Source organism: Eptatretus burgeri, chromosome 4 (genome assembly GCF_056783735.1).
Source record: "Eptatretus burgeri isolate ZD-2024b chromosome 4, Ebu_testis_v1, whole genome shotgun sequence".
Taxonomy (NCBI): Eukaryota; Metazoa; Chordata; class Myxini; order Myxiniformes; family Myxinidae; genus Eptatretus; species Eptatretus burgeri.
The window spans coordinates 459,659-483,694 of NC_140964.1; the positions used below are offsets into that span (position 1 = coordinate 459,659).

The 24,036-nt window shown below is 44.9% G+C and overlaps 1 protein-coding gene and 1 long non-coding RNA gene across 2 annotated transcripts in view; one reads left to right on the top strand and one right to left on the bottom strand.

Annotated features, from left to right (window-relative positions):
• The window catches only part of LOC147027294 (leucine-rich repeat flightless-interacting protein 2-like), a 38,783-nt gene extending 18,835 nt beyond the window's left edge, over positions 1 to 19,948 (bottom strand). Inside the window, exons 1-3 of the mRNA XM_085876600.1 lie at positions 19,693 to 19,948; positions 3,386 to 3,508; positions 305 to 475 (exon numbers count right to left, since the gene is read on the bottom strand). Coding sequence (XP_085732726.1) covers positions 305 to 475; positions 3,386 to 3,508; positions 19,693 to 19,746 — 348 coding nt within the window. The 5' untranslated portion in view covers positions 19,747 to 19,948. The remainder of the gene's footprint in view (positions 1 to 304; positions 476 to 3,385; positions 3,509 to 19,692) is intronic.
• LOC147027295 (uncharacterized) lies at positions 11,380 to 14,371 on the top strand. The gene is made up of 3 exons (XR_015056868.1): positions 11,380 to 11,425; positions 12,928 to 13,036; positions 14,001 to 14,371. It is a non-coding gene; the product is annotated as an uncharacterized LOC147027295 (long non-coding RNA).
• Positions 19,949 to 24,036: the final 4,088 nt, after the last annotated feature.

Below are 24,036 nucleotides of genomic sequence, written 5' to 3' on the forward strand. Positions count from 1 at the left end.
CATGCGCGTGCGTGCACACACAAACGCGCGCGCGCACACACACACACACACACACACACACACACACACACACACACACACACACACACACACACGCACACGCACCTCACTCAGCCTCAGCTCCCTGATGCACAACGCAAGTAGGAATGAAAATTCCAAAAGGTAGTAACTGTTTCATCTCCTTGAGGGTTTTAGATTAATGTCTAAACAACTAAACATTTGTTTTGTATCCACTGATACTGCTAATAGTCTATTTACTGCATTCTTCAAAAGAACAAATCAAAACACAATTTGAATTTCCCACCTTAGAAGCTTCCTTCAGATTCTTCTTTGTCCTGCTCAGTTCCTCCTCAAGGTCTTCTTGAGCATCTCTTAAAATTTCCATTTGGTAGCTCAGGCTGACATTATCCTTATCTCGTTGAGTGCTGATCATTATTTCCTCCTTGTATCTGTCTTCTAAATCTCTCAAAGAACACTGGAAGAAGAAAAAACAAAGGCACAATAACTAGCATTCTATCTACATGATAATGGCTGGATACATCTTGTGATGAAGGTGCTTAAATAACATTCAAACTTTTGGTCAAATCACTGAAAAAAACAACAGTAAGGGACGACATGATTTGGAGGTGTAGGAAATGATACTGATGTGGTGAGAATGTAACTGTTCAAAAATGGAATGTACAGATAGTGGACAAAAAAAATGGAAACACCTGGACAAATGAGGGGCACCAAGGATATTGAAAGCAACGGCTTCCACACAGGTGGGGCCCACGTGTTAATTAGTCAAACTAGATGTTATTCATCGAATACTTACCATGCGCAGTCTTGAGAAGGACTTGGTGCAAGCCAACTCTAATGATATTTTTTAAGTTTTTTTTTTCTTTGATCCAATATGTTGCCAGACCAGTGACTGATGACATCACTTATCAAACTATATTTTCCAAGGGTAGTTGATCAATTAGTTAAAGTTTTGCATTGATTGGTTAGTGATTTCCACAATTACAGTTCATTCTTTTTTTCAAACTGACCCGATAAAGTGTTGCACATGTCTAATTATGACGTCATCATGAAGGAACCGATGACATCATCATTAACATATCTTATTCTCCATGGTGAGTACATTACAATGAGCCATGTTTCAATTTTTTTCCATGGAGTGGTTTTGGAGATATTGAGGGGCAAAGTTTTTCTGTTTTTCTAAGATGACGCCTGTACCACGTGATATATGACGTCATAATTAGCATTGAAAAATGCTACAGGAGGAAGCACTCCAATGGTGAAAATTATGTCCAGTGGAATAGCAATGGCAGAGAAAATTTTTTTCATTATTGATCGGATCAAGCGTTACACATGTTGAATTATGACATCATAATAAAGGCACCGATGACATCATCATTAACATATCTTATTCCGCATGGGGAGTACTTGACAATGAGCCATGTTTCAATTTTTTCCACTGAGCAGTTTCAGAGATGTAGAGGTGCAAAGTTTTCAGTTTTTCCAAGATAGCACCTGTACCACGTGACCGATAACATCATCATTAGGCCAAAAATTATACAGGAGACGCACTTATTTGAAAAAAATTTGTGTCAATCAGATGAACAGCTGCTGAGAAAATGAATTTTCAAAATGCAGACACATATGTACGCAGGTATGTATGGCACATGGACGTGACCGACCGCTTAACCCCGCTTTTCGCTTCACGGGTACAAGGTAATAACATCCCAGCATGGTGTCATGGGTCATGTATAAAAATACTTCACAGGCATGGTTGCCTATAATTATGGCTAGCATGGCTGCAAGAGGAAACCTCAGTGACTTTGAAAGAGGGGTGAATGTTGGGGCGAGTATGGCAAGAGCTTCAGTGACAAAGACAGGTCAACTTGCTGATGTTTCACAAGCAATGGTGTTGATGGTGATGTCGGCATTGAACTTTGAGGGAAAGATATCATCAGCAAAGGGTAACAGCGGCATAAGCGCATACTCCAGGATTGTGATAGCCGTGCATTAATTTGAAGTGCAAGGCAAAGCAGGTGAGCAACTGCAGATCAATTGACTGTAAATTTCAAACCTGGTGCACGATCAGCCAGTTTCATCAAAAATTGTCCACCAAGAACTCCCAGAGTGGGATACCATAGTCGAGTTGCAGTGCACAAACCACTCATCACACCTGGCAATGCACGTTTGCAAGTCCAGTAGTACAGAGAGCCAGGCAATGGACGACTGGGCAGTGAAGAAATGTGATATGGTCAGATGAATCATCCTTCATCATGTTCTCGACAAATGGATGAGTGCACATGTGGTGCCAACCTAAATAACTCTACAACCCTGAGTGCTTGGTCCCAACAGTGAATGGTTCTGGTGGTTCTGTAATGTTGTGGGGTGCATTTTCCTGGCATAGTTTGGGTGTAGTCATTCCCTTAGAAGGCAAGGAGAATGCCAATCGCTACTTAATGGGACTGAGTGATAATTATCTTCACCCCATGTTACAACATTTCTTTTCTGCCGGGAGGGATGCACGTCTTCCAGGATGACAATACCCCCATCTACAGAGCATGTGTGGTCGCCTAATGATATGATGAGCATGACAGTAATGTTATCCATGTCATGGCCTTCTCAGTCACCTGATCTGAACCCAATCGAGCATTTATGGGATATTCTGGAACGACGCCTGAGATAGCAATTTCCACTGCCATTAAACAGGTGTGAGTTGATTGACTTTCTCGTGGAACAATGGTGCCACATACCTCCTGCAAAATTCCAGACACTGGTCTGTGCCCCCCTATGTCATGGTGCATGCAGGCCGTACTGGCCGCACGTGTTGGCCCAACACCCTGTCCCTATTAAGTGACTTTACATTGGTGTTTCCATGTTTTTTTGTCCACTAACTCTATATGTATTTAGAATCTGGAGAAACGACTACGAGAGATGGATTTTTCGTCTTGTCTCCAATCCATGATCTTTTCTGTTCTCGCTAACCTTTCAACTCTGTCCGCCTGTAACCTTTTTAATTTACTGTCCCATCTGCAAGTACACCTTTTATCTACCGAACCTCTCTGCAATCATTGTGTAGTTTATTTGTTTGTGTGCTTTGTTTGCCTCTTTATTGTCCCACACCTATTTGTCTGTACGTCTTCACATATCTCTGCCCCTCAGAACACAAATGCTCAGTGTGTTCCTTTTTCCCTCTCTGTTGTCTAGCTTTTCCGTGAGTCTTGGGTGCTCTAAAAATAAAATAAATATGGATGAAAAGGAAATGTGGCCTTTCAAATAATTCGGTATAGTCAGTCATATAATGTTCTGTAACCTCCCACATGTCAATCAACGTTCACAAAGTCATTATTGCAATGGGTCCTCCTGGTTTTGCCATCAATTATTCACTTACTTGTAGCTCTTGGAGTGAATTTGCAGCCTCTGTCAAGCTGCCTTTGTTCGATTCACCTTCTTTAGAGGACGAAGTGCTCAAGCAAAGCTGGGAGTTCGAAAGCTGGCTTTGAGAAAGTCTACCCTGCAACATGAAACACACATCCAATGGTTCATAACATAGAATTGTGGGACAGCAGGTACTCACAGTACCTGTTCCTTAGAAATTTTACATCAAAAAATGTGGGAAATTACAAAGGCAATGGAGCCTAAAAATACCAAAAGTGAATTTGTTGACAAGATGTAAGAGGGCCAGATGGTTCAATTCAATAGTTAATTCATTTAAATTTGATTTCTCATTTATGTTCTTTCAAAGAGCATATACATGCCTGGTGTTGGCTTAATGGTTTGGGTGGTGGGCTTGAGATCCCAGGAACCTGAGTTCAAATCTCACTCGCTGTTGAATTAATACTAGGTGGGGTTGACTCTGCCTGTTATCCTTCTGACGTCAGCAAAATGAGTACCAGCATGCTGGTATACTGTGTTTGAGTGATGACCAATCCAGGATTGTGCCCAATAGCCAAGGAGACTGCTTAAGCAGCACCAATGCTCTGCACAGAGTAGGGTCCCAATGGATGGATGGAAATAGCAGATATGCTTGTTTATGTACAGCTTGCCATATAAAGGTGCAAGAAGGTGTCCCTTCTGGGCATGAAGTGGAAATTGTGAAAGGAGCAATAAGGGTTCTCAGCAGGGAGTGTTTTTATTTTTATCATCAATGACCTGCAGAAGAGAGACCTGGAGGAAATGTGGAAATGGATCAATGAAGTACAAGTACTGTACAACACAGGGACAAAACTTATCTTTTTCGCTGGAAAGTGGAAGGGAGCCACAGGACAACCTCATATGTTTACATATTTATATACACCATGATTTCTTCAATGATTTGGGTCAATGCCTATCACCTGTCGGCCGTCACGAACGACTAAAACAGGTAATGCAGCCAGCAAATTCTTTACCGAAGTCTGATCATAATTCGATTTGAAATGTTGTTTGATCGCGATACCATTTTTACTGCATTTCTAAGGAAGCAAAGAAGCAACATCTGAGACTCCTTCAATGTGAACATGACTTCACCACCAGTGTTAAAGCAACAGCATTCTCAAATGGAAAACATCACATACAAGATGAGGAAGAATGAAGGTAAATCCACCAGAATCAAACTTACAGTCACTACATTGACCTTCAAAAATAAAACCGAAGGGAGCAGGTCATGGCAAAACATATACGGATTAAAGTGTTCTCACTTGCACAGTTGCTATTTAATATATATATATATATATATATATATATATATATATACATATATATACATATATATACATATATATACATATATATATATATATATATATATATATATATATATATATATATATATATATATATATATATATATATATATATATATGATTCTGTCATTCATGAGTCATTTTGATGAATGGCAGGATTCAACAGAAATACGTATACCATGATTAACAAGTAAAAAAGACATAAAATGTCATCGCCCCATCGTTTTCATACTCTTACTGTATGGAGATAAAAAGCTACCCTATATTTATTCCAACTAAAATGGTCGCCAGTCTACCAGTCGGTCATCTTTGATCAGATCACAAAATAAAATGAGGTGGACTTGTATGCCATCATTTACGGTGCTTGTGCCAAGCTTGAACAAAATCGGACCATGCATGTCTGAGAAATGGTTGGGAACACGTTTAAGCAACAAAATGGCCGCCAGTCATCCATCTTGGATGTCATCTCAAAATAAAAATGATGTGCTTATGTAAGCCATCATTCGTTATCCGTGTGCCAAGTTGGTGGGGTTATTCATTTGTTCACTCATTTCATTCCTTTGTTCATTCATTTGTTCACTCATTTTTTAAAAATGTTACTCTCCATTACATTAACTTGTCCTTTCAATTATTTCCTTTGTTTCTTCATTTTATTTGTTTCTTGTTTAATTTCATTTGTTATCTATCTTAGCAATCTCTGTGTGTCTGTCTGTCTGTGACCGCTGTTTCTCGACAACCACTGGTCCGATCTAATTGAAACTTGCCAGGTATATTGCTGGGGACCTGAGTATGTGCCTTTTCAAGGTTTGATATTAATCGGACAAGCGGTTTCCAAGTTATGGCCATTTATTTACCAAACCAATGACAGGACACGGTGCTATGACATCACAATTCTTTTTATTTTTTATTTTTATTTTTGCACGTACGTCCATGCACGTACGGGCACGTACTAGTTCTTTAAATTTCTTCCATTAATAAATGAAACAAGTCTTCTTTGGACATCGCCCCCGCTCCTCGCGTCTCATTTCCCACCACCGTGGGGGAGGGGTGACCGACGCTTGAGATGGGGAAGACAATCTTCTCATTATCACTCAACTCTCCCCCGACTCGCTTCCTTCCAATGGGTCACTATCTCCTATAATCATGGACATTTCATGCTCGTCTACCACTTCGCGCGCGCGCGTTTAATCTCCTCAGAAAAAAATTATTTATTTAACTTTCAAAGTGTTCTTTTCTCCCAACACCAGTTACCGTAGTTCGAATCCTACACACCAAAAAGAGTTGGGGAAGGAGGGTGTTCAAATCCCACGACCTAATCAAGAGTTGTCGGTCAGGGTTCAAATCCCATACTCCTGATACCAAATGTCGATTCATCTGATGGATTCTGCAGTACAATCCCACCCCGATGCCAAATGGCATCTCCTGCTCGGCTAGCTTCTGATGTCATGCCCACCAATCGTCCCTCGGGGCCGTGACTTTGCTTGTTGTCAACTTTGAAAAGGCGGGGCCTTCTGCCCATTTGTTGTAGTTTCAGTAATGCGTTCCCCACCTTTATTGCCGATCTTGAAATATAAATACAAAGGGAAAAATCACAGAGGGCAATCACATACTGGGGAACTTATTCTTACTCCTTCGGCTCATTAACACCCACCACCCCTCGTGTGGTGACACGTAACACTTAAGCTCACACATTCCCTACTGACTCACATTGAGATGCCTTCTACTCGACCACGGATCAAGCAACTCTACACAATGCTATATTCCCTATTAGATTCTTCCATCCACCCCTACAACCGTAACAATATTCATCAAAACAACCTTCGACCTGCCTTATGATCAATCCAGTGCATGCATATTGGTCGAAATTCAAATAAAAATAAAAGCAGCATTCCGATCATGAAGGCAAGTGGCACTCCCTGCCATACCAATGAGGAAACCCTCAACTGGTGGAAAGAACATTTTGAGCAGGTGCTTAACTTTCCCCCTGGTACACACTCCCCCGACTTGGAGGAAGAGGCTCTCATTGCTGGCAATGAGGTCACGATGCGAATGGATCCTTCATCCTTGTCTGAGATCCACCACACAGTGAGGAATCTCAAAAATGGTCGAGCTGCTGGGTGTGACAACATCACTGCAGAACTTCTGAAATGTGTGGAGACTCCAATTTGTGATGTATTACACTGGCTTTATTTTTTGAGATAAATGTCTGGAATTCTGGGCATGTTCCAGCCGAGTGGAAAAATGGCATAATAATCCCCATCTACAAAGGCAAAGTCCCCGCTCCAACTGCAGTAGCTATTGCCCGATCACCCTGCTATCAGTCCCTGGGAAGGTTTTTTTGCTCATGTTCTCTTGACCTGTATTTACCCCCTCCTGTTACAACATAGATGCCCCCAACAATCTGCTTTCACTCCAAACAGGTCTACAACGGATGCTCCACTAGCCCTCCATATTCTTGCAGAATTTCATTGGGAATTTCAGCGTCCATTATATGTGGCATATATCGACATCAAGGCCACATTTGAATCTGTTGACCGAACATCCATGAACATACAACAGCCCGCATCAGAGTGGACACCGACTTATCACCTTTCCCCACGTCTTCTGGAGTTCGTCAGAGTTGCGTTCTTGCTCACTCCCTCTTCTGCTGTGCCATGGACTGGATAATGCCAAGGTGTTCAGACCAACTTGGAATTAATGTTGGTAGAGAACTCATCACTGAGCTACTCTATTCAGATGATGCTGCCCTATTTGTGAGAGACCCTGTTTACTGGCAGGTGTGTTCAACCACTTTGAATCGGTTGCTCAAATCTTAGGCCTTAAGCCCTCACGGCAAAAAACTTCAGTACAAAATGTTGCCATTAGTTCTTCTCCCCTGCCAGTACCTATCTCTGGTGTAGTTGTGGAGTCAGTGGACCATTTCACCGACCTGGGCTCCAACATTCATTCATCTGGATACTGTAGCCCTGATGTGTGTAGATGGATTGGCATGGCTGGCTCTGTCATGGGGCAACGAGACGCTGTCTGGAAACAGCACCGACTTAGTTTACCATCAAAGCGTCACATTTACAGAACATACGTCCTACCTGTTCTCCTCTGTAGTTCTGAGACATGGACTCTTTTGAAAAAGGACCAAGACACTTTGCAAGCTTTCCACATGCAATGTCAATGTCACATCCTTGGGGTACGATGGTTTGAGCAAGTTTCAAACAGGACTATTCGTGAGATCACGAGACTAGGCCCCATCACACTCGATATTGCAAGGAGATGCTATTCTCTGTTTGGACACATCTGCCGTTTTAAATGAGCATGTACCGGCTCATATTTCCTTGGAGTTTGCCACAACTCTTTACCATGGTCACCGACCCGATCCAACCTGGCGCCGTCCTCGAGGACGCCCAAGACTTTCTTGGTTACGCCAGTGTGCCAACGAGTTTGGCCTTAGCCCACGTAAATGTTGGCAGAAGGCAGAAGACCGACAGTTATGGGGGTCGCTACATCCCCTAGTTGTGCATGCGTAGTAGTAGTAGTAGTAGTAGTAGTAGTAGTAGTAGTAGTAGTAGTAGTTCGAACCCCCCCTTTGTAACTCTTCTTTTTCGAGATCCCCTCTCGATTTATATATCTTCTTATCTCCCCGTCTCTCTTGGTTTCTCTCTCCTTCTCCATACCTCTTTACAAAACCAACGTTACATCTACAAAACTCACATTACCAATCGGATCCATCATTGCGCTTGGGTGCTACTTGATCCTGCGCGGTGTCTGCAGCGAAGCCCTTGGATGCTACATGGTCCTGCGTAGCACCTGCAGCAAAGCGCTTGGATGCTGCTTGGTCCTGTGTGGAGCCAGCACTGAGAGACCATGGGCTCAACCAATGAGTGCAGCATGACAACAGGAGTGCACCATTGGGGAAGGAACAATAAGTTGTGCCGGGATGCTGGTCGGCCCTGAGGCCACACACCTGCTGAAGGGCTTTATAAGTCCGGGAATCCCTGGACTATGTGCTGTGTGTGTCCACATAACACCAGGAGCCAGAGGGAGTCTTCGAGGAGTGAGCTGGATGAACGTGAGCCTCTGCATGGACTGGCTCAGCTGGGAGCGATTAGGCAAGCCATGGAGCTCTTTCCCTGGATGTGCCGGTGGACACACACTGATTGACACTATCTTTCTCTTACTATCCTTACGTCTAATCGTTCATTTGGAACACATAGTATTCAATGATTACCCCCTCGACTTGTTTAAGGCTGGGTTACCAATTTGCATTCACGATTTCCTCTATTGCATTATGAAGCATTCACCCGCATCTCTCCCCATAGTGCACCGCACCATTACCCTCTCTTCTCTCTTCTGCCTCCCCCTCCCCCCTTTCACATTGGGACCAACGTAAGGCCACGGGCTTATGTCTGATGAATGAGGGGTCGCCAATAAGTCCCGTCTTCTTCTTCTCTCTAGCTATCCCTCTTACTTGGCTAATTTCCTGGAGTGACGGGGGCACCAATGCATGTAGTTTCATGATAAGTTGACTGTCTAAGGGGCTTCTAGGCTCCGGGTAAGACACTCTTTTGTGGAACTCCATTGCTTGTATATATGTGCTTGTTTGTTAACATGACCGATCGTTTCCAACCTGCCCGACTGTCTCTGACTCCATTGGTTTGACATAGTATGTAAATATTAGAGGGGTGTTTTGTCCCGATATTTTTCTGTGGTCAGAAACTAGCAAACATCCCACTTCTGGTTCCAAATGGCCATTCTTGATTTGTAGGAGTGGGGCATTGAGAGCACGGTTCCCTGTCTGGGGGATTCATTTGCCAGGAAGGTACTGTGGGAATTGGACGCGAGGACCCTTATGAAATGAATCATCTCAAATGACATCTGTGGTTGTTTAGCAATCCGTTGAGTTATCTGCGGCTCGTCGGCTTCAGGGTCAAAGGTCAGGAAGTGGGTCCGAGAAGCTACTCGTGACCCGGCCGGCAAACCCATAACATTTGGTGTAAGAAATGGGATTTGGCACCCCCCTGACATAATATTTGACGTCAGGAGTAAGATTGAACCTGGGACGCTATCAGCGGCACCCCAAAATTGTGAACGGAGTAAAGCGAGCGTGTAAATTTAAGTTGACCGCGATGTCTAACGAAGACGGACAGGATCAGGTGGGTACAAACAGGTTGGACGTCGTTTTTTCGCCAGATCCAAGGAGGCAATTCATGGAGATGATGACAGAGATGAACAGGATAATGAATGCTGGACAGGCTGAGATGGGGGCTAGGCACGTGGAACAGGCTGGCATTGAGACAAAATTGGATGCTGGGCAAGCAGTGGCAAAGGCTAGGCAGGCAGGACTTGGTTGGAGAGATGCGCAGTTTGTGATAGTGACCGGTCAAGCCAGGGTTAATGTAAAGAGGGCACTGGAACCAATGCCATTCCGAATAAAGAAAGAAACAGGGCCATGGGAGATAGTTAAAATCGAGCCGGATCGGGAAGAAAATTTATTTATAAAGAATGGTGGGGATGAAACAGTGCAATAATTTATAACCTGAGCAAGAAAATTAAAGGAAAAGTTAAGGCAAGGTCCTGGCAGAAGAGATTGGGGCAAGTGCAGTGAAAAATGTTTGCATGGTGTGCGTGACCCCACAAGTGTGCATATCCCTGCAACAGGAACCGGCAGTGTTTCGCGATGGAGAGGTGGAGCCAGCATTTTGCACGAAGAGGAACGTAGACACCATACACTAACATTACAAATGAGGAGATTGGGGTTTGTCTATGGACTTTGCACAGGAGTGTGTGCATGCTTGTGTGTGTGTGGTTACGTGTGTGCGGTGTGCGCGCCGTTCAAACTCACACCCAGGCGAGAGGTATGGGTTAATGTGGTGGAAACTCCATGGCCGATGTACGGGCAGGATGTCTCGGTGCACTTTGACTCACTGGACCGTGAAGTTGAAACCACGCGGCTTGTGCATGTTAGTCCGGGTAGGGGAGATGGTGAGTACATGAGTGAGTCCAACATGCACGTGGAAGAGTGGGAGGGTGAGAGTGAGCATAGTGCCGGTGCATGTGGGCATGGTTAGAATGGATCACTAAGAGGCAGGAGGAATGCATTTGGGGGAGCCGTCAGAGACTGATGGATTCGGTGCAAATTTGGCATGGCTTCCCTATAGTGTTGCAGGATTAAGTCCGGTTCAGAGATCATGCATGCAGGTGGGCCTTTGCATAGATAGATTTGGAGATTTTAAATGCTTCCTCCGGGTTTCATACAAGACCCAACAGTTAAAAATGTAACACTGCCAGTTCGGCATGTTTTATCGTTCCGGTAAGCCCTACAGAGAGGGTCAGTACAGTAAGGCAAATTGTGGGGGCTAACAGATTCCCAAAGAGCCTTGGAGAAAAGAAGCCCGGAATTGAGGTAAATTCCCATGGTGTCTCTGCACTAATTGGTGGATTAGCGGGGTCACCGCAGACTGCAGGTAGGAGTCATGTTGAGACCCCGGGAGTGTGCGCAGCAAGCATTCATGAATGGGCTGTGCCCTGAAGCACTGCGTGATGCACGGTGCACAGGGTGTGCCATGCGAGGGTCGTGCTGAAGGCACAGCCGGAGTGGGCATGACGACCGCGGCTGCGGGTGGGGGTTCGTGGGGCGCAACAGATTTTCCGTGTTCGTTTCACGTGAGCCCATTGAGTAAGCACCGTGGAAGGCCCTGGGATGAGTGGTGTGTCAGGTGTGAAACGCAATTTGTAAACACGGTATCGGGTTTCCACAACCTGCACACAGGTATGAAGGCTGGAGTCTGTGGGTCCGTGGGGGAACTACGTGATCTTGAGGGTACATAACGTTATAAGGGTGAGGGACTGAGCAGGCAGCTTGTCAGGAACAGAGACAATGATAGAAATTAGATGGATTAGTGACATGTTTAAATTGATGCTTTTGGGTTTTGATTACTTGTTTAATTGGAAGACCACAGATTAGCACCTTCCTCATTCTTCCTCATTATCTTGACGATTGAGGGATGAATGGAGGAATGCACATGTTGAATAATGACGTGCGTGGCAAAATTTTGTGGAACTGATGATTGAGTACTTGAATGGAGCAGATCCCACTGTGGATCGAACCCTCGCCTACATTGGCGTTGGAATAGTGGGGTTAAATGGGATGTCGTTCTGTGGTTGGTGATGCTGGTAGTAAAGTTCATGGTTTGGTGGATGCAAATGTAAATTGAAGGGCTGGGAGTGTGGCTCATTGGAGGTAGGTATTGTTATGAAGAGCACCCCAGGGCACTGGGAGCTCGCAGGCCATGTTGGCCCAGAGGGGAGAGCCAAATAAAGAGCCCTGGTACCTCGGGAGAGGGCCCGGGCAACAAGTGCGAGAGAAGGCACTAGAGTGGAACCCAGGAAGAGCTCCCCCCCTGTCATTCAAAATAAAGCAGGTAAGCTTGGTGGTGGCCTCAGTGACCCGGGGGTGCCATGTATAAGTGGACAGGTGCACAGATCTGCAGGTGTAGCCACACTGCCCAGCCACAATATTGTGCAATGGCAGAGACAGAAAAATTGAGGGCTGAGCCCGAATGTGATGAAGGACCAATGCGTGGGACAACTGGTAGATTGGTTTCAGAAAACCACTGGACAGGGGAGTGTAATGATAAATGAGTTTTGTGATGTTAGGATAGAGTAGGGATGCTCCACCTTTGTCCCATTTTTGGATGTCTGTGGCCACTGGAATAAAGAAGTAGGGGAATTGGATTTTGCGTGCATCTATTATGTTCCAAATTTGTAGTATAGGGGTATGTGCATCCCCCATTGGGCGACTCTGCCGGCGAGCCTTGTGGTGCCACACCACCTCATAATGTTTGTCACCATGCTTCTTTGATTTTCCTCCTGGGAGATAGGATATTTGGAGGGAATACTGGGTCCATGAAGGAGAGATTAGCTAGCACAGGTTAGAGAAGTCAGGTTAGAGTTGGGTTAAAGGGTGTAGGTTGGTGTAGAGGGATTAGTGGGGTCGCCAGGTTCGATTAGGGTCGATGCCACCCGCCTGATCTGCTGCCACTGCACGTTCCTGCCCCCCACGACGAGAACGTGTTCATCAAGAGGCCGGCCAGCAACATCTGTCGGCCCAGTTTGTCTTGCCATGCTTGCCAGTTGCCTGTTTGCCTTTGTCATGTCTTGCCATGCCTTGCCTGTTGCCCTGCCCGTTTGCCTGCCACTCTTGTCATGCCTCCCCAAGGACTGTCATTACTTGTTGTGGACCAAGGACCATTTTGTGGCTATGCCAACCTGCTGTTGGTCACTTGCTGAAAGATGCTTTTAAAAGACCAGCGTGGAGTGTACATAGTGTACGTGTTTGAACCCGCCTGGTCACATCCAGTATGTTTCGATGTAGAATTGAATTTGGAATTGTTTTGATACAGTACGTGCGTGGAGTGAACAACACATTCGTTTTCATTATTTTTCTGAGTGGGGACATGTATGAAGCTTTTCCTGTATAAATAAATGTCGTACTCAGGGATCCGATAGGCCAGGTAATTGTATTAAGGTGAACTACACCTCACATTCACTGGAGCCAGCAGACTCGGGAAGAGTCTGGTATGGAAGAGGGGGTATGGATGTGATGATGCCATCCGAAATCGGTACAAGTGTATCACCATCATTCCGAATATCATGAACCTGAATTATTGAACGGTTCAGCAATCTGTTACTTCTTAGTTCATCTGTTGTTCTTTGTAAGAATTCTCCACCCAACTCGTACTCTCTTGTGTCTCCAGATTCCTTCTCAAATTCCCATGATATCACCGCGGTTCACAAAACTCCGACCTTTGTTTGGGGTCCCCCCCCCCCATGAGATTGTGGCATACTGCCTGCTTTGAAGCCCTGGTGTAAAGAGTCTTGCTTTCGTTCGCTATACAAGTGGATACAAAAGGTTTTTTTTGTTTTAAAGAAATTGTATAAAAGTTGAGAAATTGTATAATAACGGAGTTTTGCGAAGGTGTCATGGTGTTCTTTTTTGAGATGCTGTATCCCAAATTTTACTGGAGCTCTTGTGGTAAATGCATTTGTGAGATCAATCTTTAACAACGTAGTGACACTGTCCATCATGACGTTAATAAGATGAGATAACATTTTACCTGCTGTGGATCTACGTGTGTGTGTGTGTGTGTGTGTGTGTGTGTGTGTGTGTGTGTGTGTGTGTGTGTGTGTGTGTGTGTGTGTGTGTGTGTGTGTGTGTGTGTGTGTGTGTGTGTGTGTGTGTGTGTGTGTGTGTGTGTGTGTGTGTGTGTGTGTGTGTGTGTGTCAGGATAGGCCACAGGTCACCCAAACGAAACAAGACCGTATGCACCTGAGAGATGTTGGATTGCGAGTGCTGGAGTTTGGAAAGAAGGTAAAGGATACACGACGACCTCTGTCAACCAGAAAGCTTAATTAAAAGCAGCAGTCAATATTCACTTAATCCCAGTTCATGTCAACCTAAAAGTGTTGATGATGTTCCATCAGGATCTGGTATATTCATCTGTATAATTGAGAATAAAATGAGATACAGTAGCTACTTTGGGAAGCAAAGTAGACCAGAGTCCGACTACAAATTCCTCCCACCGGTTATATCATTGCTGAGGCCCAGCTGTGTCGCTCAAGCAGTGCCCCTGAACATACGGACAGGAATTTTTTTAATGCATTTAGGGTGCCAGCTATAGCTCAACCATTTTTGTTTGAAGGCACCATAAGATCTTTAAGGCCCACAGATAACGCGAGCAGACGGGTCACACAGCTGATAACGTCCATCAGATGGAGATCAAACTCATTGATGCAACACCCAGCTTGTCCCACAGTTTATCGCTGGGCTGAAAATCCATCCAGGATGAAAATCCAAAGTGCTACCTCTGCACCATCCTACACAACATAACAAAGCACTCGTAAATCACGACGCTGTTTATATCTGACTGTACGTTTGTGATTGGGAGGTGGGGTGGAGAAGTCATAAGTCAGGTGGCTTGTTTTTGGACTGCGGGTACCACAACCGGAAGAGCCCCCACCATTTTTGTTGTACGGTACCTCCCCTCTGCTCAGTTAAGGATCACACGTGTGTAATAACATTTAAGCCATGGTCTTGCAGGGTTGGAATGAATGATTGATATCAGGTTGATGTATGAGTGTGTGAGGAAGATTTACTAAATCTATGTCACTAACCGGTACCAGAGAGACAGGGCTCGCGGAAATTTGGATTAGGTAAATTGGAATGGCTTCACAGGCCACGTTGGGTTGCGTGGGATCCACCAATGAACGCAGTCTTTAAAAGAGGGTTGTACAAACGTTAAAATTAATTTTTGGTTGAGGTTTTGTCCATTATAGTAGGTTTTTGTGATTGCTTTCAGGCATTTTCGACCCGCCCCAGGAGTTAGGAGCGAGGAACCAAGAGTTTTGCAAATATTTGAATTGTTGTGTTTAAGGTGTGTAAAACATTCAGGGAAACAGGTAAGTTAGCTACGGCTCACTTCCCACAGCCCCTTCCAATTTATTTCAAAAGCGAATTAGGTGTGAGTTGGTAAGTGGAAAGGCCGGAATGGTAACGTCTGCATCGAACCTTGCGGGAGCTACGATTCTGGGGAGGGGGTTGTGTTACGATTGTGGGGGTAGTGAAGTCACGTCCCCGAGGGATGATTGGTGGGCATGATGTCAGAAGCTAGCCAAGTATGAGAAGCCCTGCCTTCCTGGGTTTGGTGCGAGCAGGTCACACCCAGAGGCAGAGGATATATAGGACAGAGGAGATAGGCGAGAGGGAGGGAGCACACAGGAGAGGTTGTGCATCTTAAGAAGAAGAAGGAGTGGGCTTGTGCATTGTGGGGGGCTTCCCACTGCTGTAAAGGATGATATATCAGTGTTATCGAAGTCAAAGGGGAGAGGTTGCACATTTTAGGAGGAAGAAGGAGTTGTCTTGGCATTTTGTGAGAGCCGTGATCAGAGTGGAGGTACAAGGTGCATTGTTTGGAGAGGCTAGAGCAGAGGTACACCGAAGAGGACGACACGGCCATTGAATTTGTGTTGAGGCAGTTTGGCTCGCGTGGTGAAGTAGGACGCCGGCCTTTTGCTTCTGGTCGGGTCGATGAGGACGATCGGAGCACCCGACGCCGTTACACTGGGGCTTTGAGCCTTTAGGTGTCGTGCTGCTCACGGATGGCCTGGCGTGCATTCATCCCACTACAAGAGAAGCGCCTCAATTCAAGTTCCACAAGGATCAGCTCTGGGCCAAGCTAAAGGCCCGGTCACACCTTGACGTTTTAGCCAGCGATGGCAACGTGTTAAAATTTATGTAAAACGCTGGCTTACGTTGAACTTTTGATGTTTTTTTTTTAAAGATTCGGACGTATTCATAGCGACTTGGTCTTATGTATAACGCATTGGTAACTACACAGAACGTTTCGTTGTGTTATAGATAACTTATACCAACGAATGCTGAACCTGTTGTCGGCCTACACAACCGATGCCCAACGATAGTCTAACTCAGGCATAGCGCGTTGCACGCATCGCCGACGATGTCGTGGCGTAGCCTATTAAAAGGCTGACACACAACGATTCAAATCATAACTGCCGTAGAAATGGAAGTGTCAACATCGCGGTCACACCTTGGCGATCTTGCCAGCGTATGCCGACGTAACAAAAAGTGTGTCTAAAACGTTGGGGCACGTCGAATACGGTATGAGTAAGTTTGGTATGCGCGAGTAGAACGCTAAATACGCTATCATAAGTCGTAGTAAGTAGAGTACGTCAAGAAATTTTGAACATGTTCAAAATTTTACGACGTACTCGGCGTATGACACACATTCGCATGCGATGAGGATAAGTTTTACACACGATATGTGGACGCTTACACACGTCCACAAAGGCTACTTATAAGCTACTCATAAGTCGAAACACGTCGCGGTAATGTCTTTTTTACGCGAAACTTATTTCTAACTTATGTTTGACGTGCTTTGAACCAATTCTTTACGTAGTCCCAACACACATCGACGGATGTAGACGTATTCCAATGACGTCTTCCGGTCGACAAAAAAAAAAAATGAATGTGTTTCTAACTTACAACTGCCATATAAAGATGTGTTCCCAGCAGTTTTGGGAATTGGTATATAAAAATGCTGCTCATAAAAGGGAACCCAACAGTGTTTTCGAGTTCCTTTTTGAGTCGATGTCCATATCAGCAGTAACAGTATCAGTATCAGTATCAGTATCAGTAATAGTTTGTTTCATGTTGGCAGTAGTAGGTGGGTGTGAGGGGGAGGGGGTGGGTTATGATGGATCGTCCTTGCGTCCGCGTGTCCACGGGTAGGTTCATAGGCTGCCACTCAACGATTTAAATGGCTGCATCTCCACTATTGAAAGTAGACGCTTGCGCTCAACAATTGGATTTTTTTTACACTCAACGACTTTTAAACGGTACCACTCAGCTAGTTTCATTGTTTACAATGAACGATTTAAATTGCTGCCACTCGCCTTTGTTTTTTTTTTTTGTTGTTTTTTTTTGACGCTGGGGTTTGGAAATTTGAAACGTTTCTTCTGAACGTGTTAAAACGCTCAAACTCGACTATTTTAAATAGATGCTGCCGATGGACAATTGGAATCATAGCCAAGCCAGACATCGAAGTGTGAACATCCTCGTCATGCCGAAGAAAAGTTTGAAGAATGCTGCAAATAAGTGTCCTGGCCGTGGCCGTGGCCGCTGACGCAAGGACGATCCATTATACCGACGTCTTTCAGCCTATGAGTAACTTAAAAGTAACGTCTGTCGACGTGTGGCAACGATCGCGTAACGTGCTAACAACACGTTAATCATAGGTAGGAAAATAAGTTTCGGGTACTCTAAACATTACCTCGGCGTGTCTCAACTTATGATTAACTTACAAGTAGCATGTGTTGACGTCTGTCAACGATCGCAGACCGTGCATACAACTTGTGGCCAGCGTAGCGGAACGTGTGAGTCATACGCCGGCATATGTCGTGAAATTTCAAGCATTAAAAAATTTGAGGACAACCGAAAAGTTCAACGTTTAAAGCCAACGTACAACGACGTATGGCAACGTACTACGTCGTATGCCAGCGTGCTCTCAATGTTATCAAAACTTACCCATAACGTATTCAACGTGTGCCAGCGTTTTAGAAAAAAAATTCAAAAATCGGCATACGTTGGCTAAAACGTCAAGGTGTGACCGGGCCTTTAGTAAAGGAATAGCATGGAGGGAAAGTTTTTCTTTTCATTTTGTGTCGCCTTTGTCTGTATTTGAGTCTGTGTGAGGAGGCGCCTCGACTGTAGGATTTATTTATTATTATTATTATCATTATCTTCTGAATTATTGTCCATTGTAAATATTCATTTATTTTCGTTGTGCTGTCCTGGTGCAGTGCCACTGTGCTGTGCTCCTCCCCGTGCTCCTCCTGGGTGGATAGTCTCTCCGCCATTTCGGCCCGTTAATGCGTGCGCATTAATTTCCGAGTCTCGGTTGTTGCCTTCAAGGGAGAAGCTTTGCCATCCATCCAGGTAGGGTTTAAACCCCCCTGGACACAACAATACCTTTCTCAGCTTCATCAGCCAGGTGCCCATACCAAGAGTCAAGATCTTTCCTCGCCTTCGTCCGATAGACACCTCCAAGGCGCAGTCTTTCTCGGATGTTTCCTTGAAGTCGTGCTTGCCTCTTCATATCAATAATGGCCAGGGTATCAGCCGACAACCAGGGCCGTTTCTGTTGTCGACTGAATCCAACTGTCTTGGATGCTGTGGAGAGGATAGTGTCATGGATAAGAAGCCAAGACTTTTCAACGTCATCTGAGAGTTCGCCCAAAGCATCAAATCGGTTCTGAATGGCGATGTTATATCGAGCTGACAGCTCTGAACCACGAATCATAGCTTCCACATTTAAATGTCGCCCAGGTCTTGCTCGTTAAAGGTATAAAGAGTGCAGATGTATAGCAACCACAGCTAGTCTGTAGTAAATGTTTGCCCGAGCTTCGGCACCTCTGAAAACCTGATACGATTTGAAAATGGAACGATCGAGATAAAATGTGATCCAGTTCTTTACTGGTGGAAGCATCATGAAACATGGAGGTGAATCTGTGTATATCTCCTTCTGAAACAAGAACCCCATAACGGATAGGTTATGAGAGGAGCAGAGGGAGATCATACGAAGAGAGTTGTCATTCAAATAGCCTGAACCATAGTTCCCGATAAAACTTTCAAACCCTGTAAAATCAGTGCCAGAGGATACATTTCCTGCTACACAAACACAATGGTTCGAACGTGCTTCACAAACACAATGCAGTTCCCTGTTCACTGATACTATGGGAGAGGTAACAGAACTAAAGAAAATACAACTGATATTGTTGTGGTGCCGGGTTCGGTGGTGAGGATGACCGCTAGGTGGAGCAGTTGGGCCGTCTCCCACCGAACACCGGAATTGAAAGGTCGTCACCCCGGACAATTCCGGAGTCGACGGGTCGCTTAAAGGACCGTGGTCGCCAATATTTGGACGGCGTGAGGTAGGGTCCACTTGTCTATTCCAATTTACCTAAGTACTCACGCTCATCTAACTACCGGGGAAGCCACACCCTCGGCCGGCTTTGTCCGAACCGAGTCACTGTTACAGACTCGGATCCGGCGTAACAGAGCGGAAATTACCAAAGTCGCGCCGGACCAAATGACAACTTACGGCACAATCGGTCTTCCGAATTCTCAAGCTCGAACCATGCGAGGGCAATCAAAGAAAACACGGACAACGAACTGCAACATTTCACAGGGGGTATATTTACAATAATCGGGAAGGGAGACACAGAGCAGACTTAATCACAAATATGCAGGAAAATGTACAATAGGCAAAGCACTTAACAATTCTACTTAAAGGATGGCACCACCACAGACACACACACACCAAAAGAAAATGGACCCGGATTATCTTTATTTCGACCCTCGCAGCCAAGGGGATAGACAGGCTGGAGGTCATAGTCTGGTCGGTACCTGGCCGCCTCGTGCGGTTTGGCCTGCGACTGCAGGTGTGAAACTCGGGATCATCGGCGAGCCCACACGCGGTATAGCGGGGTCCAGGCGGGGGCCGGGTCGCTCCTCACAGAGGGCCAGCGGAGATTCCTGGCTCGGACTCCGGGTTATTGCTCGACAAAATGAGGAATGGAAGTCGACGGCTGTTAAATAGTCATAAGACCAGCTTGAGACACGGCAATGACGACCAGCAACGACGCACACCAAGAGCAATGGCGACCCCTTTCTTCTCCAACAATTCCAACCCAACTCCAGCGAGCCCAACGATTCTTATCCCTCCCCCGGGTGGGGTGGGGTGATCGGTCCTCTGAGGTAATCTTTGCCCTGATTGGACAGGGTTTCGTGGGGTGATATCTGTCCCCTCTGATTGGACAGGGGGAAAATCCTGCCTTTCTGGGGCGATGTCGGAGCTCTGAGGTAATCTTTGCAGTGATTGGACAGGGTTTCGTGGGGTGATGTGCTGGCCATCCGTGAATGGACAGGGGGGAACCCCCTCCTTTCCTGGGCGGAGTCGATGTTCTGAGGTGAGGAAACATCCGCCCACATCCATGGTCGAACGCACGTGGGCAATGGCGTCGATGGTGCGAAGAAGTGAAGGATTGATTTGTTGGTGTTGGGTATTGCAAAAATCTAACGAGAAACAAACTTCGCAGCGCACACATGTAATTCCCTTTAGACATAGGGAGGAATCTAACTATACACTTACTGAAATAACTAATAATAACGTACACACACACTTTGATATGTACACGTACAGTTTTAAAAAGTTACGTACACGCACACTTTGAAATGTAAACATACACTTTAAAAAGTTATGTACACACACACTTTAAAAAGTTATGTACACACACACTTTGAAATGTACACACACAGTATAAAAAAGTTATGTCCACACACACTTTGAAATGTACACGCACAGTATAAAAAAGATATGTACACACACACTTTGAAATGTACACGTACAGTATAAAAAAGTTACGTACACGCACACTTTGAAATGTACACGTACAGTTTAAAAAAGTTACATACACGCACACTTTGAAATGTACACGTACAGTATAAAAAAGTTACGTACATGCATACTTTGAAATGTATACGTACAGTATAAAAAAGTTACGTACACGCACACTTTGAAATGTACACGTACAGTATAAAAAGTTACGTACACGCACACTTTGAAATGTACACGTACAGTATAAAAAAGTTACGTAAACGCACACTTTGAAATGTACACGTATAGTATAAAAAAGTTACGTACATGCACACTTTGAAATGTACACATACAGTTTTAAAAAGTTACGAATACGTACACTTTAAAGTTATATGAAATGTACATGTACACTTTCGTACACTCAACCACCTCTGAGTTTCTGTTTATTTTAAAAACTAAAACAACGCATTGAAAACGGAACAAGGTACGCTTTCATCACAACAAAAATCATCATGATTAAAATTTGCAGTCTTTAATTAAGGAGTGGGGTGAGGGAGGGGAACTGGTAGAAGGTGGGAGGGGAACTGTGAGGAGGAGGGAGGGGAACTGGAAGGAGGGAGGGAGGGGAACTGGGAGGAGGAGGGAGGGGAACTGGGAGGAGGAGGGAGGTGAACTGGAAGGAGGCAGGAGGGGCACTTGGAGGAGGAGGGAGGGGAACTGGAAGAAGGGAGGGAGGATAACTGGGAGGAGGTGGGAGCGGAATTGGTAAGAAGAGGGAGGGTAACTGGGAGGAGGAGGGAGGGGAACTGGGAGGAGGAGGGAGGTGAACTGGGAGGACGGAGGGGAACTGCGAGGAGGAGGGAGGGAAACTGGGAGGAGGAGGGAGGGGAGCGGCGAGGAGGAGGGAGATGAGCTGGGAGGAGGGGGGAGGGAAACTGGTAGGAGGAGGGAGAGGAACTGGGAGGAGGAGGGAGGTGAACTGGGAGGAGGAGGGAGGTGAACTGGGAGGGGAGGGAGGTGAACTGGGAGGGGAGGGAGGTGAACTGGGAGGGGAGGGAAGGGAACTGGGAGGAGGATGGAGGGGAACTGGGAGGAGGAGGGAGGAGAACTGGTAGGTGGGAGGGAAGAGGAAGGTTCGCTCTGAACCACAGGGGTCAGCATTGCCCGGCGAGGCCGGGTACCCCTCCTTGTATTCTATTTATCGACTTAATAATGTCTATATATCGAATCCTTCGGATAATTCACGGACAGGTGTGTGTGTTTGTTTGTCACGCTACTGTTACAGTTCTGAGCTGATTCCATCCAGACTTGCTACATATGATCAGCATGATCCCAATTAGTGCAGAGGGGTGTTTTTATATTTGTCGGTGGTCTTCCAGGGAAAGGGGTGGGGTGAGGGGAAGGATGCAAATTCTCGATGTATACCTGTACATGTATCGTGTAGTGCCACCTCCAGGTGGGAGAGGGTATTACAAGCCTTCATCATTTACAGCACAGTATTCCTGTCTTCACGTTTTCCAGTGCAGTCAGGTGTTTTTAATTAGCAGCGAGAGGTATTTTGGAGAGGTATTTTGAATTACACGTTTGAACTAGAACGGGCACTCAGTAGAGCGCATACCTTTGCCAACGCTACATTGCCCCCCCACCCCCCCCCCCCAGAAACCGTTGATTGTGAGGGTATTTAATCCTATACCACATCTGCCATCTCATATGTGTTATGATGGCTTAAAAACATTAAATTTCCTGTGTCATATCATATATCACAAGATTGGGCATTGAATTCACAACATTTTGGCATTGGTTGCATGCAAATTGGATAAAAATCGACCGCACTATGGCAAAATGACGATTTTGACCTTTTCATGACCTCAACCTTGACCTTTGTACTCTTAATTTTGTAATTGGTATTAGAGTGTGGGGAACAGAACATTCAACATTTTGGTGTTGGTTTCATGCAAATGGGATAAGAATTGACCATGTTATGACTAAAACCGCACATTTTGCAATGTCGTGACCCCCCCCTGACCTTTGACTCCCAACCGCTAATAAGGGTTATTACATCATTGTGTCATGTCACATATCACAAGATGGGGCATTGAATTCTGAACATTTTGGCATTAGTTGCATGCAAATTGGATACAAATTGACCACGCTATGGTAAAAAGACGATTTTGACCTTTTCATGACCTTGACCTTGACCCTTGACACGATCGCTCCCAAAATCTAATCAAATGGTCCTCGGATAATAACCAACCATCCCACCAAATTTGCTGCGATTCAGTTCAATACTTTTGGAGTTATGCGAATAACAAACAAACAAACAAACACACATATTCACAAATAAATAAATAAATACACAGCGATCAAAACATAACCTTTGCAACAAAGTTTGCGAAGGTAATAATGATAATAACATAACCTCCATGGCCACTCCCTTCGAGAGCAGGTGCTTCATGTTCATGTACTTCATTGGTCTCACTCACTCACTCATACCCACCAGAGAACCAAGACACACCAAACTATTCCCATTTGAACTTTGCCACGACATTCTCGGAAGGACTCCCTTAGCTTGGGGGGGGGGGGCATAGTTAAAGGGAAGGACAGAGAGGGTATAGAAGAAAAAACCATTATTCAGACATGTGGACAGCTGTCTTTCCCAGCCTGCCTGCTTCTCATGCCCTTGTCTGCTAAGAATATCCCACTGCAGGCACTAAAGACAAACTGTGTTTCCTTAAGATGTTTGGGATGGAGAATTGACTGAGATGTCACAATATACTTTTGGTAACCAAAGCAGCAATGTACCAGGGGATCAAGGGTAAAATGGGGAAAAAATATGATTTACCTCGATGGGATGTTTACAGGTAATTTAGCAGCAAACATTTAGTTTACTTGTCAATGCAAGTATATGTGAGAAACTCCACCATTCTATACATAGTAAATTGATGATCTTATAAAAGCTGAGGCTCACCATTTTTTTAACAATGTAAATATGAAATCTGTCAATCAGTTTGCATTCTGAAAACTTGGACATTGTAAATGTGTTCATTCTTAAATAACACATGAAACTAAAAGACACTCAGTGGAGCGCATCCCTCCGCCACTCAATGCCTGATCCACGAGAACATATCGGGTCCATATTTTTTGATAGATCATACTATGTATCGTTTTAGTCATAGTTTTAGTCATAGTTTTAGGCATACTATGTATCGTTTTAGTCATAGCTTTAGTCATACTATGTATCATTTTAGTCATAGTTTTAGTCATACTATGTATCGTTTTAGTCATAGTTTTAGTCATAGTTTTAGGCATACTATGTATCGTTTTAGTCATAGCTTTAGTCAAACTATGTATCGTTTTAGTCATAGTTTTAGTCA